Source organism: Crinia signifera, chromosome 4 (genome assembly GCF_055691185.1).
Source record: "Crinia signifera chromosome 4, ASM5569118v1, whole genome shotgun sequence".
NCBI lineage: Eukaryota > Metazoa > Chordata > Amphibia > Anura > Myobatrachidae > Crinia > Crinia signifera.
Window position 1 is genome coordinate 152,706,698 of NC_139220.1, and position 19,376 is coordinate 152,726,073.

Genomic DNA, 19,376 nt, shown 5'->3' on the forward strand with positions numbered 1-19,376 from the left:
GCTGTGGCAAACAAATTTGCAGCTGTGAATGCATTTCCCTACATCTCTGAATAAGGCACTGGGGCAGATGTATTAAGCCTTAACAAGAGATAAATGCAAGGGTGATAAAGAGAGATAAATGTCCAGCCAATAACCTCCTAACTACCATATTACAGGCTGTGTTTGAAAAAAAGTCAGTAAGGAGCTGATTGGCTGGATGTTTATCTCTCTTTGTCAACCTTGCATTTATCTCTTGTTAAATCTTAATACATCTGCCCCAGTGTCAGTTACTGTAGCTGGGGGGAGGCTGCATGCACCAAGAGGGAGGAGGAGATGGGAACTATATATCTGTGCTTGCTGAAGGGATCTGGCGGAGGCCCAGGTCTGTCATCGCATTCCACCTGAGTTTACTTACCTTGATCAGGGAAGCAAGTCCCTTCTCCTTGTCAGTGACAAAAGAAGGCTGGCGCAACACTGCTAGAAACTTTGCTTCTTATAGTACACATGTTCCATCTTCTTGAATATCCATGGGAAGATGACGTCGGCCATGGAGGAGGGTCCTGCTTCTCAGATCTAGCAAGTCAAGATGCCCGCCTCTTCCCCCATCAAAAACTGCATTTCCTGAAACATTTTTTTAAAAAGCAGCTTGATAAATAAACCCCTCAATATGGTACATTTCGAGGTGACTCGAACATTGGGCCTTATTCAGATCGCTTCACTCCCACATGTGCACAAGTCGAAGTGAATGTAGCAAACCCCGCCTAGTGAATGGATCACCCGCGCCGCCCATTCAAACGCCAAATTCGTCTGTTTAGCATGGAAACGGATATTTTATGTGGACATCTTTTCACATGCCTGTGGGAACCTCCGCCATCATTTGATGGTCGCCGACCATGGAATGATGTGGAAAGCGCTCGCCCATGCACGAGTGGTCTAGACCAGTGGTTCCCTACCTGGGGTACTAGTACCCCTGGGGGTACTCTGCAGAGCAGTTGGGGGTACTTGAAAATGATATTGGCAATGGCGGAAGATGAAAAAAAGTATTTTGATGGCAGAAGAAGAAGACCCATTGCTATGGAGAAGAACCATGTTGTGTCACTTATGGTTCTGTCTTCAGCGTCATCAGCGTCTCATTGTCCGCTACTCCTTAATATAAGGACATGCATAAGGATACGCACACCGCTTTTATCCTACTCCACTCGTAATCACTGTCTATTTTAAATTGAGAGGAGGGGTACTCATCAATGAAAAGCCTAATCAAGGGGTACGGGAGAGAAAAAAGGCTGGGAACCACTGGTCTAGACCACACATACATATGAGCGAATTTCCATACACACTCCCCTGTGTTTTCATGGTAATGCCCATGAAACGCAGGGCGTGCGCATATGGTAATGACCCTGATCAGGCCGCAAAGCCCCTCTTCACCCCTGCTCGGAAGGCCAAGAGCGAGCACTCGGCGACCGAACTGCTCGCCGAGTTCGCTCGCTCTGTGTGTACAGACATGCGTATATGCACAACATCGGTACACTTTCCGATTTTGTGTTCGAGCGAAGCAATCTAAAAAAGGCCCAGTATGTGTTACCACACTTTGGATCGTTTAATATTTTAACATTGTGTCGTACAGATGGGGCCGGGCTCTTCTTTGCTGGTGAATCGCCGGAACGTCACCGCTGGCGATCCGCCAGCAGCCCGGCTCGCCATCTGACTGAGACGCGCGTGCGTCTCACGCACACGTGCGTCTCAATCTCCGTCGGCGGGGCGACGGGAACCCTGTCCGTCTCCACTTCAGGGAGACGGACAGGGTTAGGGGGGGTGCGGGCAGGCGGCGGGGACCCCGGGTGACCGCCGACAAGCCGGCGGTGTCCCGGGGGAAGCGCTGGAAGCAGGACGCGCACGCCTCTTGTGCGCGCGCGTCCCCTTCTCGCTATTCAGATGGCGGCTGGCGGGGGATGGCGTCGCCATCGCCATCCCCTGCAAAGATGAGCCATGCCCCATTTGAATTTGTATACACATTTTTGCTCCAATGTGGTAGTGATGCATTACCAGCTATGATCATGCAAATTAGGATTGGAAATTGACTATTTTTGGGGGCTAGCCGAAATTTTTTTTACTTTCCCTATTCAATTGCAGCCATTTTTGGATAGTTTTTCCATCTATACAAGTGGGAAAATAAAAGCCACAGTGAATGATTGCATTGATTGAAAATGGACGCAGTTTCGACTGAAACACGTGGAACAGTGAATAATTTGCTGTTCCATATGTTTTCTGACCATGCCTATTTTTCCGACAGTTGAAAAATCGGTACTTGTTTCCTAGCACGGCACAACCAAATTGCATGCAATGCGATTGACCCGACCAACCCGATTTTTTACATTGGAACCATTGTTAAATGGTCCCTGAGACCCGATTTTACATTGGCCCCAATGTTAAATGCCCCCCCAGACCCCATTTTTCATTGTATGCCCCCCCATTGTTAACGGCACGCCACGATCAACGTGAACCCGAAGCGTGGCGACCGCAGCGGTACGCGTCCTCTGACCTTTTCATACCCCATTATCCACGTCGGTGTGGAGTTAACTTTATATAGTGTGGCAAGCGCAGCGAGCCCGAAACGTGGCAAGCACAGCGAGCCCCGCGAGGGGACGCGCATTACTTCAGACGTATTACGCGTCCCCTCGCAGGGCTCAGTGGCTCGCTGCGCTCGACACACTATAAAAAATCAACTCCAACAATGGGGGTCATTTGACATAGAAATCACCCATCAGGGTGGGTATACAATCAAAAATTGGGTATGGGGGGCCATTTAACATTGGTTCCTATGTAAAATCGGGTCCATCGCATTGGTTGCATTGTATGCCATTACAATGGCATACAATGGTCCCGATTTTACATTTGTCGGGAAACCGCAAAAAAAGCTCGAAATCGGGTCCCATCGCGTACCTTAAGTTAAGGTATGCGATGGGACCCGATGGGCGCCGTGCTAGGAAATAAGTACCGAAAAATCATTACTTAATTGTATAGTTTGAATGTAAATTAGACCAAAAATCTGTGAAAAGTGCTCATTTTCCAATGCCCAGAAAAATCTGCACTAATTGAATATCCCCCAAATCCCCCCACTAATGATAGCAAGCTCTAGTGCTGTGGCTTGACCATGCCTGTGTCAGGTACAGTAGCTCAAATTTTCTTTTATGGTAATACATGCAAGTGCACATTAAGTAATGATAAATTGTGTCAAATGTCAAACAGTATAAAGTGTAATATTTTCTTGATGTAGTTCACAATCAATTGAATATGAATCAGTACATAGACTGCTTGATGCTTTTGTTGCATAAAACATTTCATTCTAGCTTTATTGTAAATCAATTGAGAATTGAGAAGACAGATTGCAACAGTGATCACAATACAGAATGAAGGCATTTAAATGAGCACATTAGGGAGATTAATCATTGTCTCTTTTCAGATTATTGAAGATGTTAATTATATGGCACTCTTTTATGTTAGCCATTCAACAAGTTTAATAATCATTTTCTGTTTATTTATTATTTCAGTGTAGTTAGTGGAGCAAAACATTATTCAGGTGAATTAGTAAAAAAAGTCAAATAAAACTATGAAGCAACTTTAATGCAAAACTAAGCTGAACTAACAAATATATCATTATTTATGACTGATTCAGTGTGTTTGAAATTGCACCATGTGTCCCAATCCTGAAGTATCTAGTTGGATAGTCCGCTAGAAGTCGATTTGTCAGGGTGAAGAATGGCTCTGGTATAGGACCCCGACAGTCAGGATCCCGACAGTCATTAGCCCGACGTCGGGATCCCAACTGGCCGGACTCAGACAGTGGGAAGAGTGCAACGAAGCCCCTTGCAATTCAGGCACACTACGCTACGCTCACCACCTATTCTCCCTCTATGTGGGTCATGGACCCCCACGAGGGAGAATAGCAGGTGGCTGTTGGGATCCCGAGTGTCAGGATTTTAACAGTTGGGATTCTGACGTCAGTGTAATGACTGTCGAAATCCCGAATGTCAGCCATCCGGCACCCATGAAGAACACTGGAAAGCCAGAAATAAAAGTAAGTGAAGAATGATGATACCTGTACAAATTGTTCAGTAGGTGTGTATCCAATTTACAACTTTATGGACTTTATTTTGTATATTTGCACTTTCTTATGGCAGGAGATATGTAGAAACCATTATGTAGGACTGGAGTTGTCCTGTAAATCTGATCTTATTACATTTGTTATGTGTCTTTGGATATTAAGTTGGCCACTCCAAGACATGGAGTGATTTCAAGGCTATTTCTAAGCAATCTGACTGGATCGCTTAGTAAATAAGCACGCATCATCCTGTGTATACAGGTCATAGTGTCGGTGATGCACTGCCCTGCGTGTCGCTGTTGCCCCCCCCCCTCCCCCTCTTTGAATTGTGGACTGTGCTGGAGTCCAACCTCTGTAACTGCCACTGACAGGGAAGTCCAGGAACAGAGCATTTTGTACCTAATGGAATGGGTCATGTTGGAGGGTATGTAGAAGTGGGGCATAGTTGGAAGTCTGACTGTAGTTAACACCTGTGTCTTGGTTATCTTTTAACCATACTAACAGGCTGCAATACAAGCAGAGTGGAATGATTCACTCTGAGGGGGACATTTACTAAGATGAGAGTTCTATTTCACATGGCATTTTGCTATAGGCAACCAAGCAGATACATCAACATCCCATGTAAAATAGAACTCTTATCTTATTAAATTTCCCACTGTGAAATAAATTGCAGGATCTCACCTAATTTGGTCGGTATCCGGACTATTTGTCTACAACAAGAACATAGACAGCCATTGGGTCGACACCATTAGTTCGACAACTCAATAGATCGACATACCATTAGTTCGACATGCCTTTAGGTCGACGTGACATTAGGTCGACATGCCATTAGGTCGACAGTCAAAAGGTCGACATGGGGTTTTCACTGGTTTTTGAGCCGACATGTGCCGACAGGCGGCATTTCATGCCCTACCATCCACTAGGGCGAGGTTGAGAATAAAATAGTGTGCCGAGCGCAGCGAGGCACCGTGCCCGAAGCATTGCGAGCAAAGTGAGCCATGCGAGGGGCTGCGGTTCACTTCAAACTGTGTCCATGTCGACTGTGTCGACATTTGGGTAAAAAAACAGTGAAAAACCCCATGTCGACCTTTTCACTGTCGACCTAGACACTGTCGACCTAATGGCAGTGTCGACCTAATGGCATTTCGACCTAATGATATGTCAATCTAATGGCATGTCGACCTATTGATTTGTCAAACTAATGGTGTCGACCTAATGGCTGTCTATCTTCTTGTTGTAGACAAATAGTCCTGCATCCATTTGGTCACCCACGCATGTAAATAACCTGATCAATCTTCCTGCTAGGTCGGGCTACCAGATCTGCCCGTATGCGTCCCCTATATGTACCTTTCACCATATGCATCCCTAGTTTATGTTCTTGCTAATTTCTCATTATTATTCTAATGTATTATCAAACTTGTTCCAAGTTTGCCGGCATGTGGAGTATCTTACACAAGGCCACTGAAGGTCAGTGATTGATGCCCTTGTTTGCAGATTTAAGATAGCATTGTGTTATCACATGTGTTCTCTCACATCAGCTCCTGGGAATAATAAGTGACTCATCACAAACTCCTTGTACCAAAATTGAATAACACTGAACTATAGCCAGTACTGGAACAAGCGAACAGTTTAGTTGTTTTGTTTCTTAGCTTCTTGGCATCTAAAAGTTATTGCAGGACTCTGACAAAGCTACTGTTGTTTGTCCTGACTACAGAATCATATGGAAGTACATAGAATGACACATTTTGTCACATGACAGATAATTACATATGTAGGACTTTTCTATAGTTAATAGCACATAGTGATAAACAAAGTCTGTTATTGTACCACTTCAGCATTGCAGCCTCCCGAGCTGTGTTATGGTATGATATGTCAAATGTGTCTAGGTGGAAAGTCAGTAGGATGGCACCAAATGGTCCACATCCACAAGATTGACATAGACAAAAGGTCGACACAATCAAATGGTCAACATGGGAATTGTCAGCATAAAATCAGGTTTAAATTAGTTTTTCATGTTTTTTTGTGTCAATTTGTTGATTGGATTTCCTGGCCTCCAAATTAGTGTACTGTGTCCCCTCGCATGGCTCGCAATACTCGCACTTTGGCGCTTTCCATCAGGGTTTATGGTAAAGTATGAAAAAGTATTTTTACAAAACCTAAAAATATGGGTACTTATGTAATATCTGGGCTCCCGTTTTTCTTATGAGACCGCGTCCCCTCGCAGGGCTCGCTGCGCTCGCCACGCTTCGGGCACGGTGGCTCGCTGCGCTCGCCACACTATATAAAATCAACTCCATGCGTAGTTGGATAGTAGGGGTATGAAAAAATGGGGTGCATTTAACATGGGAGCCCAGATAATACATAAGTACCAAAATATGTATAGAACTTAAGAGTAGCTCTTTCTATAACCCAAATACCATTTGGATCAAATTTTCCTTTCATTTGTAGACAACAGACAATGAAATCTCTCATTCAGACCATGCAAAAAATACATTTGTCTTAATATCAAAAGCAGTACTGTGTGCTACATGTAAAACAGTAATGAGAAGTATAGGAGCTTTATTAAATCTTTGTTGACACATTCCCTTTAATCTTTAACTTCCCTGCAAGCAAACTACTGTCTAAACAGTAGTCTGCAAAATAAACACGGAAAGCCAGTTACAGGAACTTTGGCCAGCTTTAAGTCAGCAGCGCTCCGATGAAATGCATGCTACATGTAAAAGGCAGTCTTTGAAGCTGGCATACACTAATGTCATTATCTCTTTACACTCTATAATGGCAAGCTTATATAGAAGTATTTCTGCAGGAGATTATTTATAAGTAGTCCATTAAGAAAACAATATTTGGAAATATTGCAGCTATGGGACAAGTTCAATTATTTTTCTTAGGTCGACAGCATTGGCTTCCAAACTCTGTCCTCAAGGACCACTAACAGGTCACATTTTCCAGATTGCCCAACAGATCCACTGTGCATCACAGACTGTCACGTTTTAAAAATCTGCAGTTGACCTGGAAAACATGAACTGCTAGTAGTGAGGACCGAGTTTGGGAACCACCGGTCTACAGCTAGAGAGGGCACAGCAAATATGATTTTTTTTTTTTTTTTTACATTTACATTCGTCTTACTATTTCAAACTCTACAAAACTCTAGTGAACACAATAAAATGTATATTAATCACACAAAAGCACCATTATCATCTATATATATATACAGTGTGTCTAGCGTCTGTGAGTCTCAGAAACTCAGTAGCATAATTTGCTTGGGTTTCATTGCTAAATCCAAGTTATTAGATCTATTTGGGAATGTATTGATTTTCTACATTATGGTTTTCATTTTAATTGTCATATTATAAATTTGGGATCCTGATCCCATTTTTTTTTTTTTTTAACTGGAGCTGTATGTATTCCAGCATGTTTGGTGTGGTGCTACTGATATCATTACTAGTAAGGTCTGCAGTGTAAATCCAATGCTCCGTATTTGTTTAATTGTACAAACTATTGTTGTAATAGGAGTCAGGATGTCCAGCAAGCAAATTGCATTTTAAGAACCAGAGATTGAGAGATTAATTTGTTGGGCGAAAGCCCATTTTTGCTTGAAATACACATTTTCTATCAGTGTATAAAAATGTGGCTAAATCCCATGTGGGGGTCACAATGCACTTTGTAGGAGTAAAGTTTTGTGATGAATATTATCAGATACCCTCTTTGTTAAAGTGAAGTGTATTAAGACCCCACATAGGACCTTATTCTGGTCTGTTCGCAGCCGGCGTTCGTTCGCACAGGGACTGATGTTTGGCGTATTCGCAGCCGCATTTCTGCGCATGTGCATTATCCGGGTGCACACACCTAAGACTGCGGGCAGGACGCAGAGGCAGATAATCGCAGCCATGAGAATGCCCAGCGTTTCATGGGCATTCCCATGTAAATGCTAGGTGTTCTGGTGGAAATCGCTGGGTGACGTGGCGGACTGCGAGCGCCGGCAACAGGAGAAGAAATCATTCAACAATAAGTAACCATCAAACTATATTTCCTCTCTGTTGCCACATTCGAACGGATGTGTTCACATACACATCCGTTCGCATCCCTGCACAGGGGGGTGTTACCTGATCGCTAGGCTGTGAACATACGCAGCCTAGCGAGCAGGTCTGAATCGGAGATGACAGTGATGTTATTGCAAGCCCAGTTCCCCTGGACAATTGATACCAGTGCTTATTAGGCATGTGTACTGCAACTAAAGAGGAACTGCACACTGCAGGTTGTATAGCCTGCTGCTGGTTGTGACTACAAGGGGGACCTCACACTAGTCTCTTTGCATTAGTGGCAACCAGCCCAGGCTATGTGTGCTAGAGCATGAATATCTTTTTGTTTACATACAGTAATGTTAGTATGGGGGTTTAATGGTTTACTGCACTGACTATTATTATGCAGAGAATTAATTACTGTAACTCCACATGCTTTAGCTCTGACAATAACTGGCATCATTGAAGCAGATACCCATAACATAATAAGGCAGGGCTATTTTACATTAGGTGATTTCCATGTACAGAACCTATGTACAGTATGAATGCTGTACTTTTATTGGTTTTCATGTATTGTATGTTATATATTATTAATATGTTCCAGAGGTAAGCTACTGGGTCTATCATTGTACAGGGAGCTGGGTCCAATCACTTCTACTGATTAATATGTGATCTGTAACCTTCTTGTTCTTCATCTGGTTCCCTACTCACCAGACACAAGCAGACATGCACGTAATGAAGGGGAATATTTTGATTTACTGGAACTGTGAAACACCTGTTGAGAGAAGATCAGTTTCACAGGGAAATATATCTTATCATTCTTCTGAGTATTTTTTTAGTTTGTCCTGGGAAAGGTTATGAGGACGGAAATAATGAGAAATTTGTGCAAATCATCAAAGGGACAGTGTCATTTCTCTAATGCTGCCCACTGCACTCTGGATGGCCCTGGGAGGAAAATGAAATGGTTATCTTCCAGTTTAAGTTACAGTGCTCCAGGCTCTGGTTATCAAAGGAGCAAAACGCATCAGATATGGGTTCTTGCATACAAATACATCAGAGCTGGTGAGTAGTTCAGTATATATTGTAACATCCCCAGTGCTGGCCATCAAGGGGGAGCAGTCCAGGACGTTCCCTGGCAGCAGGATTGCATGCAATGCATCGCATGCGGTTCTTTTACGTGTGATGTATCGCATGCGACCCGATCGCCTCCGCGAGGGGTATCCAAGTCGATCCTCCCAATCCAATCCGATGCGTTTTTTTTTTTTTTAATTCTCCTGCCCGACGCTCCGACATGCAGATAGGTGTGTGCCAGCGTTGTTTTTACAACAAACAAATTTTACTTTGAAGAAAATGACTCTGTAACAATAATTTTTAAATTAGGCATTAAGCATTAAAGTTGAGAAAACAAAAAATAACTTTGGGAAATGGCTTATTTTGACAAACTCATGTTTGTATATAAAAGATGCTAGTATTTCACTGTTATATTTAAGATTAATCCATATATGACTTAACAATGGGATTCTACATTTTAGTCTATTCCCAGGTTACATAAAATGTTACTCTTACGTTAGTCTTAAAAAAAAAGAAAATAGTGTAGAAACAATCATGCACTCTCCATTTATAGATTTTCACTCAACGCTGCCCCTCCCCCCCCCCCCACACACACACACCACACACCACACACCCCACACAAACCTACACATTTAAAATCAAACAAGTATTGGAAAAAGCAAAACCAATAAGTAAACTATATAGGAAAGCTGTTCAAATAGAGCATGTTACAATTACGTTACAATTTTTTATATATATTTATATATATATATACATATATACTGTATATATATATATATATATATATCAGGGTTGCCGACCCTCCCGGAATTCCCGGGAGTCTCCCGAAAATCGGCTCCCCCTCCCGGTCCCCCGGAAGGGTGGGCAACCCTCCCGGAATCTGGGGGACCCCCCTGAACCCCCCGAATCGCGGCATGTAAATGCCGCAATCCGCGGGTCTCAGAGGAGGGGGCGGAGCTAAAATGGCACAATCGCGTCATTTTAGCCCCACCCCCTCCATGGATATCAGTCATTTCTACTATTTCCCTTAATGACGTCACCGTCAAGCCCCGCCCCCCCGATCGGGTAAGAAAAGTCTCCTCTCCGGGCTTCTCCCGGAGAGGAGCATTAAAAAGTCGGCAACCCTGATATATATGTATATGTTACTTTCAGTGAGAATTTTTGTTCAGAATACACCTGAATCCACTACAAGCCCCCAGCGATTTAACAGTAAATGTCTGCTTTGGTAATTATTGATATCATTAATCACTTACAAAGTTCCCACACGGCTATTAGCTTACTGATAAAGACACAAACTTGACAAGGTTACAAGAAGGTCACAAGTTTACTACTTTACTGAATACTTGTTGTGCTTTGCTAAAGGTAGGTTTAAACACAATGAAACAACACTAAGCACATTGAGAATTATTGCAGTTTGCAAATTGCAAACATTGTGCATTGTAAATTGCAATGGGCAACAATAATTGATAATAAACAATCAGTAAATACTGTTGATTGATCTAGTGCAGTGGTTATCAAACTCGTTCTACAGGACCCCACACAGTTCATGTTTTCCTGGTCACGTGTGGATTTTTAAATTTGTGACACTTGGTCAGACACCTGTGGCTGTTCTGTTCTGTGTTGAGCAGTCACTACACTGGTGATAGGAATCCCTTCAGACAAATCGAGTGTACCAATAAGTACAAGCGTTAAAGTGACACCTGTTTATGAGCTGTTTAACTGCTATTTTCAAGTGATACCCGTCGGACTTTTGGGTACATAGGAGTCTGTTTTTTCTGCATGACAGAGTTTTTACAAAGTCTGATGTCGTCAGTTTTTACAATTTTTTTTATTTGAAGAGAACTAGTTCAATTGCACTAACTAGACTGGATTCAGATCACCGCTGAGGAAGTCGTAGCTGACGAAACGCGTAGGGTCATATCTGTGAGAGTTTCATTCTGGTGTTGGATCATTCATATGTTTATACACGAAAAATTTCAAATAAAAACTGTTTTTTAATTCTGTATATTTTCTGTAGTACAAAAGTGGTGAAAAAGTACAGAGCACACTTCTATTCCTTTCTCTCTCTCTCTCTCTCTCTCTATCTATCTATCTATCTATCTATATATATGTATATGAGTGTGTGTGAGTGGATTGGTATGAAATCCCGGCGGTCGGAATCCCGGCTGTCAAAATCCTGACGCCGGAATCCCGACCGCCGAAATCCCAACAAGGGGGGGACGTGGATCGCTGCACTCGCCACGCAGCAGGCATGGTACCTCGCTACGCTATTTGTGCCGGGATTTCAGCGGTGGGGATTTTGACCGCCAGGATTCTGACTTTGTGTGTGTGTGTGTGGATATCATATACATATACGCCCTAAGGGCGTCGCTTGTGACACCTGCAACTGCTAAGGCTCCGGCATCTCTCCATGCTGTTAGCCTCCAGCTCCTGTCTCCGATCCAGCGTCCCTGGTCATCTGGTTTCAGATGACCTGAGGTTCTCATTGGAGCAGCTTGCCCCGGGTATTTATATAATCTCATTTGGTACTCAGCCCACAGCATGTTTGTATTTGGTACGAGCAATTGCTTTTAATCATTGTTTGGAGTACGTTTTTATGTCTCCATAATAAAACTCTTTTACCTGTACCATGGAGCGCACCTTTATCCTTTGTTGTTCCTAGATTGCCTCATCCGGACCCTGGATACTTGGAAAGGGAGCTGCAGTCCATATTGTGGGACTTTGGTGATATTAAGCCTCTCTTTTTTCAAAGAGTTTCTTAGCATTACATTGTTTGGACTTTAGCACTGTTCATACTATTATTTTGTATCCATATATATCTATATATATATAGATATATCTATATATATATAGATATATCTATATATATATACAGTCCTTAGGTCGGCACTCCACAAGGGGTAGCAGTATAGTGTATCCCTCCTAGGGAATAGGCTTGTGACTCTGTGCCCTCCGTGCTGACTGTGGTAGCAGGCAGTGTATATGAAGATGCGGGGGCGGCGGCACTCAAAATAAAGACACAGCAGGCAGGTATCCCGACGTTTCGAGACCACTAGGTCCCTTTATCAAGGTGCACCTTGATAAAGGGACCTAGTGGTCTCGAAACGTCGGGATACCTGCCTGCTGTGTCTTTATTTCGAGTGCCGCCGCCCCCGCATCTTCATATATATATATATGTGAGTCTGCTGTCCTTCCCTGTTGGAGATAGAACTCATAGGGCCTTATTCTACTTCACTCTTTCTGACAAAATCCTTCTTAGATGGACAAAACCATGTGCGCTGCAGGGGGGCAGATGTAAAATGTGCAGAGAGAATTAGATTTATGTGAGTTATTATGTTTCTGTGCAGGGTAAATACTGGCTGCTTTATTTTTTACACTGCAATATAGATCTCACTTTGAAGTAAAACCCCACCCAAATCTAATTCTCTCTGCACAAGTAACATCTGCCCCACCTGCAGTGCACATGGTTTTGTCCATCTAAGAAGGATTTTGTCAGAAAGAGGGAACTAGAATAAGGCCCATAGAGAGAGGTGCACTATACAGGGAAGGAAAACATTTTCCTAGAATTTTAATGGTGTTCACACACTTTTATACTATTAAGCGTATTATTCGCTCCTATTCCACTCTATAGAGATAAAGCGAAAAGTGGTTTAGAAGAACTGTTCCTTCTCCCCGATATTTATTGGAGGAGTAATTTTTCTCCTATTTGAAAAAAGAATTTGTGATGTTACCCCTGATGAAGTCGCTTTAGACGAAACGCGTTGGGACATTTCTCGCGGTTTTGCCGGTGACAAATTTGAAGGATATTAAATAAACAAGAAATTGGACGAAACCCTCTGGTCTGCTTCACTGTACATTGGGATCACCATATATATGGACTTTATATATTAATTCTAGGCGCCACACCACAATTGCATATTCAGTTGTTCTTTCTGTCCCTTAACCCTCTAGGGACTTAGTGGTAAGGCAGCCATTGCTACAGATTCTTAATTGGATTTGCATACATAGCGCGTAGAGGATTATTGGGTAATATATATATATATATATATATATATATATATATATATATATATATATAAAGAAAACAACAAAATTCCTAGAATTGCGCTACGATTGAGTGGTCGCCGAAAAGACTTAGCTCCCTTCTAGCAGAGCTTCCACATATTGTAATATATATATATATATATATATATATATATATATATATATATTCTGCGGTTGTGGAAAGACAGAGGGGGCGCCTAATAGTGTAATACGTTTTTTTATTAAGACACAAAATCTTCACACATAAAAAACCCAGAGGATGGTACTCGTCCTGGACAATTCCTCAGGTGTGGGCTAAGATACCACAAGGTTTTATATCTACCACTCCACGGCACCAGCAGTTAGCCTCTCTCCACCGGGATATCAGAACACCACACCGTGCTCTGTGTACCTGGGAAACGCCAGACACTGGGTGGAACAGGGATAGCGTCACACTGCCACACAGCTCTGTCTTTCCACATCCGCAGAATTCTAATACCCGCTGGACACGGGTCTTTGTTACATTGGGGAGCGGCGGTCAATTAAGGTGACCAGAGTGTGGAGAACCTGATACGGTAGAAACTCCAAAGAACTGTTTTAATAGGACTATTTTTGCAGCAGAAGCTTCAAAAGAAACCTACATGGTTTGAGCATAATTATACACTTTTATTGGTTTGTATGTATATATCTATATATCTATATATATATATATATATATATATATATATATATATATATATAAAATGTCAAATTGTTTCCAAATATTGTCTAATTTAAGTTATGAACCTGGTGGTCATGCAGTTCCTTCTGTCCTATGACACGTTAATGAAGATCAGTCATCAGTATATGGAGAGCAGTGCATTTCCTACTTTCTCCTGTCCCTATTGTCGGCTGCTTGGAAAGATGCCTTGTGGGCTACATTATGGTCTTTCCTTATACTTTAACAATGTTTTTGTGATAATTCATCATCCTTCCTTTCACATGTCAAAAGCAGGACTGTGGGCGGGGCTGGAATTACCTAACGTCCATGTGCACATAGCCTAAGGACACACAGTTACTGTACATATGCTTGGTGATCAGTTTAAACAGCTGCAATTATATAATGGACAAAATTATACTGTGGCTTCTGTCAAATGTTAATAATTTACTGCTGAGCAACACATTCATTATTTTTCTTAGTTAACTCCCCTTTGTGAATGTCCAACCACGTCCCCCACCCCATTCTGGCTGGTCTATGGAAAGTTTTAGTGACTAATGTCATGCACAGCTAGGGAACAGGGGAACCATTTTTTGAAATCATGTATTTAATAAAGATGGTTTAACTGTCTCTAACTAAAACATGGATAGGGAATTACATAAATAATTCTTGCATTTAACAGAAGTAGGAGGCTTCAGAGATTGTCATCAGAGTTACCAGGTTCTCCGATGGCAGCTAGCCTAGCATTTTATGCCAGCCAATACACAGTAGGTTATTCTTGTGCGGAAAAGTGATGCATTAAAATGTGATTTTCCTATCAATTGTTCCTGAATATAATGTCTGAGTTTTCCTCTCAATTTTGAGATTACAGTTACTTTAACTCAATAGTGGTAATGCATTAAAACTAAAACAACACAATGTGTGACTCACAGTATGTTTGTGCCACTAACACGTGTGAAGCCACAGCTCAACACTTCATAGAGCATGAAATGTCACATTATTCATCACCATGAGCCACATCAAATCCACACCATTGTAGTTCAGGATAAAAGCAAAGTGTGAGCTGAGTAAACCCAATCACTGCAGTGATAAAATTAGACTTGATACCACATAAGACACAGGCCAGTATTGTTTTATAATGAGTCAAATCAAGTGTACTATTCTGTTAAAATGTGCTGTAAATCTATTTTTGCTAAATTATTATATCATCACAAAGTGCCTTCATTATACTGTCTAGACATACGCCGTTGTTATTCGCTTGACTGTTCATTTATTTAAGTTTAACATTTCTTTTTACTTTGCAGGTTCTTTATGTCAAGATGCCAGGAAATTTGCCTGCTACCTCAGTGTTAATTATCATCTTTGGATTAGTGTTGAGTAGCCTGGAACAATGTGAGGATGCAGCAAAGATGTCCGAGATGAACCTTGATATAAAACACAACTTCCTGTCGTTCTCCAGTGATACACCGATACAAAACGTCCTCCTGCACAATGGCTTTGTGTATGTGGGAGCTGTAAATAAAATCTATGTATTGAATGAAAACCTTACAAAAGTATTTGAGTACAAAACAGGACCTGTGCTGGAGCAGTCACACTGTGGTGGACCTTGTGAAGGTTGTCTGGAGAGAGGACAATCATCCAATGGCACCTGGATAGACAATGTCAATGTAGCACTACTTTTCCAAGACCTCTACGGAGAACAACTTATAATTTGTGGAAGTATACACCAAGGTACATGCCAACGACACATGCTGAACACTGATAGACCTTGGGACATAGCAAAAGATGTCCACTGCCTGTACTCTTCCAAGGTCAATAACATGAAAGGCAGTTGTCCTGATTGTGTGGTCAGTGAATTAGGAAGCAAGGTCCTGGTAACAGAAAAGGACAACTTTGTCAGGTTTTATGTGGGAAATACTGTAACAGGATCACATTCCAATTTTCATTCCATATCAGTCCGTAGAGAGAAAGAAACACAAGATGGCTTTGAATTTCTCACAGATCATTCCTACATGGATGTTCCCTCACTTATGCGAGACTCCTATCCTATCCGATATATTCATACATTTGAAAGTGGCGGCTTTATCTACTTTTTAACAGTACAGCGAGAGTCACTGGACTCCAAAGCCTTTCACTCTAGAATTATTAGATTTTGTTCTTCAGACTCCGACCTGTGCTCCTATATCGAGATTCCCATTGAATGTATTTATACAGAGAGACGGAGAAAGAGATCAACTATGGATGAGAAATTCAATATTTTGCAAGCTGCATATGTAAGTAAGGCTGGGGAGACCTTTGCCAATGAGATGCTCTTCGGAAAACAAGATGACATCCTTTATGCTGTTTTTGCCCAAAGTAAACCAGACTCTGCAGAAGTGACAAACAGGTCTGCTGTGTGTGCTGTGTCTATAAAGACCATCAATGAATTTTTCAGCACTAAAGTTGGAAATAACACCAAATGTCTGGAACACTTCTATGGAAGAGCCAATCAAAGTGCTTGTGTCCACAAGGTGAGCTTCACATATTTACTCAACACTTACCTGCAATTCTTATTACTTCAGTGATGCTACTGTAAGCCAATCATCTATATATATATATATATATATATATATATATATATGTCTAGTGTCTGTGTCTGTTCTGTTGGCGCCAAGTGAAACTACATCTAGCTTTCGAAACATTTGCTTCGAGCGGACTTACTAGTCTATAGTAAGATTGTTACATGCATGTATGAAAAAGACATAACCTTAGAATATTATTACATAGATGTACATGATTGCTTTTTGACCATGTTTTTCAGGCCAAAATTTGTACTTCTTTTTGATAACATCTTTGGAAAAACTTAAGAAAATAAGAAACAATTAACTTAGCCATAATTTCATCCTTCTTATTTTGGGGCATTAATATAAGCCCAATATGTATTGCGTGACATGTCTCCTCATATGTTTAAATAAAAAAACAGCTTAGATATCAATGGATAATGTTAAGGCATATAAATACAATACATTTTATAAAACAACAGTAACTTGACACTGGGGCTCTCCTTCCTTTATGGAAATCAAGGTTATGATTTTAAAGTAGTTTTCAGGAAAAGTCAAAGGGGGAGCATTGATTCCCATGCACAGGGACCTGTTTTAAACTTTTTTCATTGAAATGGACAGGATTCATTACAGGTTCCTTTGCAGGAGGTGATTTCAGTAGTGGGGCAATACATATCTATTAATGTATAAGAGGATTACAGAGTTCCGTGGGAAAGATTTTTACTACATTTGTAGATGGCTTAAGTAGCCCATACACTTATTTATCAATGAAAATGACTAGCATGTGTGGCAAGGTGTACTTATAAATCAGATCTTGACAAATTTGATCAAATTGGAATAAGATTTATTTGTCCTTAAAGTATGCCCTTGTGCTGTTTCTCAGCCTTGTCCTAAGGAGTTGTAGGACTCAAATTAGAGGGTGCTTTCTGTGTCCTTTAAGGTATTCTCACAGTGTACTCATATTGTGAATTTTCATGCACAGCACTCGAGCAGGTGCAACAGGTAGGGGAATCTTTTTTTTAATATATATATATTCGGGGAGTCCCGCCGACAAATGCAAGTGTATCCCAGCCGTGGGGAGGGAGGGCCGCTGATGTCAGCAGTGGGCCCAATCTCCCCACAGTCTTGGCTTAAGTGGCATTCCACATTGGGTAGGGGGGAATCCATTCAGTGGTGAGTAGACAAATGGATTTCCCCCCCCTCTTTGCACGGCTGTGATAGTATCTGCAGCAGGATGGTTTCCTTACTTCTTCATGTACTTTTCCCAGGTCTAATTTTTCGATAAATAGTACAACCGCAACTACCGCAAATTAACATTTTCATGCAGTGTATCCCAAAAATATGCTGTGTTCCTTTAAGCATCACATCCTATTGTTATGTTAAACAATACTCTCACTTGTCTATTTGTAAAAAATTCAGACAATACAAAGAAAAAGAATCTCACGGTACATGCAGGGGTGTAAATACAGGAGACACCGAGGACTTGTTCTGTGGTTGGCCTTTGCTTTCTCTTCTCCATCATACACTCAGGACCTCCTGCCTCTGCTATTATTTTTGGAGAAGCAAATATCAAGAATGGAAGACCTAGATCAGCAACTGGTGTAGTCTAGATGCTCTACACAGTCTACATAGACAGTCAAAAGGTCAATACCATATGGACGACTTGCATTAGGTCAATAAAATCAACATATAGATGGCATTGGTTAATGTTGACAGGTCCAAAAGGTCGATATGGTCAAAAGGTCAACATTGTAATGGTAAACACAAAAAAAGGTTGGCACTTGCTTTTTAGGTTGTTTTTTTTGGTAACATCTTGTATATTTCATGTTCTGTAACCACAATCAGTACAAATCGTACGCCCTCACGAGCGTGCCTCACTTGCCACAATTCTAGTTCATGTGGATAGTAAATCTAGCAAATGTTGTCAAAATGCAAGAAACACAAAAAACATTTGCCAACCATTTGTGAGTTGACCAGTGTCATTTAGACCTTTTGCACCTGTTGCCCTATTGTAACTGTCGACCTTAAGCAGACTAGACAGTGTAGATCTATTACTCGGATACTATCAGCAACAGGTAGTGTTTGTGTGCTGGGGTGTTGCTAGTTATTTATGGAAGGAGTGTGTGTCTAGCTGTATTCATTATATATATTTGTCAAGGAGCCCAACCCATGCACTAATAAGCCTCTAAGCATGAGCCCCTACCACTGCTTTTCCTTGGAGGAGCCTTCTCGTCCCAGTCCAACTCTGGCCCCTGGGATGTTGGCAGTGAATGTAGGAGGGAGGGTGTGGGGTGTGTGTTAGGGTGCTGCTGGGGAATAGTGTGTTTATCTGGGCTGTTTGTATTGTTGGAAATTAATTATTCTTACCATTAAATATGATACAGGTGGCCAGTGATGGGGATGTACTTTTTGTGTCATTAGGTCTCACCCCTTCATGGCAAAAATTTTTGAATTGGGGCAGGGCCAAAATGATACAGTTAGCATAGAATTGCTGCACTACCCAATCTGCCCACTTTACCATGAAGATGTCGAGAACAGGGAGAAATGTCCACTCTTCCGAGAGTGCAGAGGACTACCCAAAAAAAAAAGTCTCCCATAGATTTTGGGAAAGTATGTAATGATGATCAGTGGGATGGGGGTGAATATGTTGTGTGTATGTGAAAGTGAATGCAGAGGGAGGAGCGTGGGTGTGCAGGGGTGTTGGAAGTAAAGGTTGGTGGTACGAATGTCTGGGTGCTGCTGGTGTTTTGGTAGTGAATCTAGATTGGTGGAATTATGTGTCTGAGGACTGTTGGTATTGGGATGTTGATAGTAAATGAAAGTGAAGAGGGCCACCAACAAGTGCCGTATATACTTGAGTATAAGTCGAGGCACCTAATTTTACAACAAAAAACTGGGAAAACTTATTGACTCGAGTGGGACCCTCACTTGAGTATAAGCCGAGGGGG

The 19,376-nt window shown here is 41.7% G+C and overlaps 1 protein-coding gene across 1 annotated transcript in view; it reads left to right on the forward strand.

Annotated features, from left to right (window-relative positions):
- The window catches only part of MET (MET proto-oncogene, receptor tyrosine kinase), a 133,723-nt gene that overhangs the window by 13,308 nt on the left and 101,039 nt on the right, over nt 1-19,376 (forward strand). Inside the window, exon 2 of the mRNA XM_083182794.1 lies at nt 15,193-16,398. Within this exon, the coding sequence (XP_083038920.1) occupies nt 15,193-16,398 (1,206 nt within the window). The remainder of the gene's footprint in view (nt 1-15,192; nt 16,399-19,376) is intronic.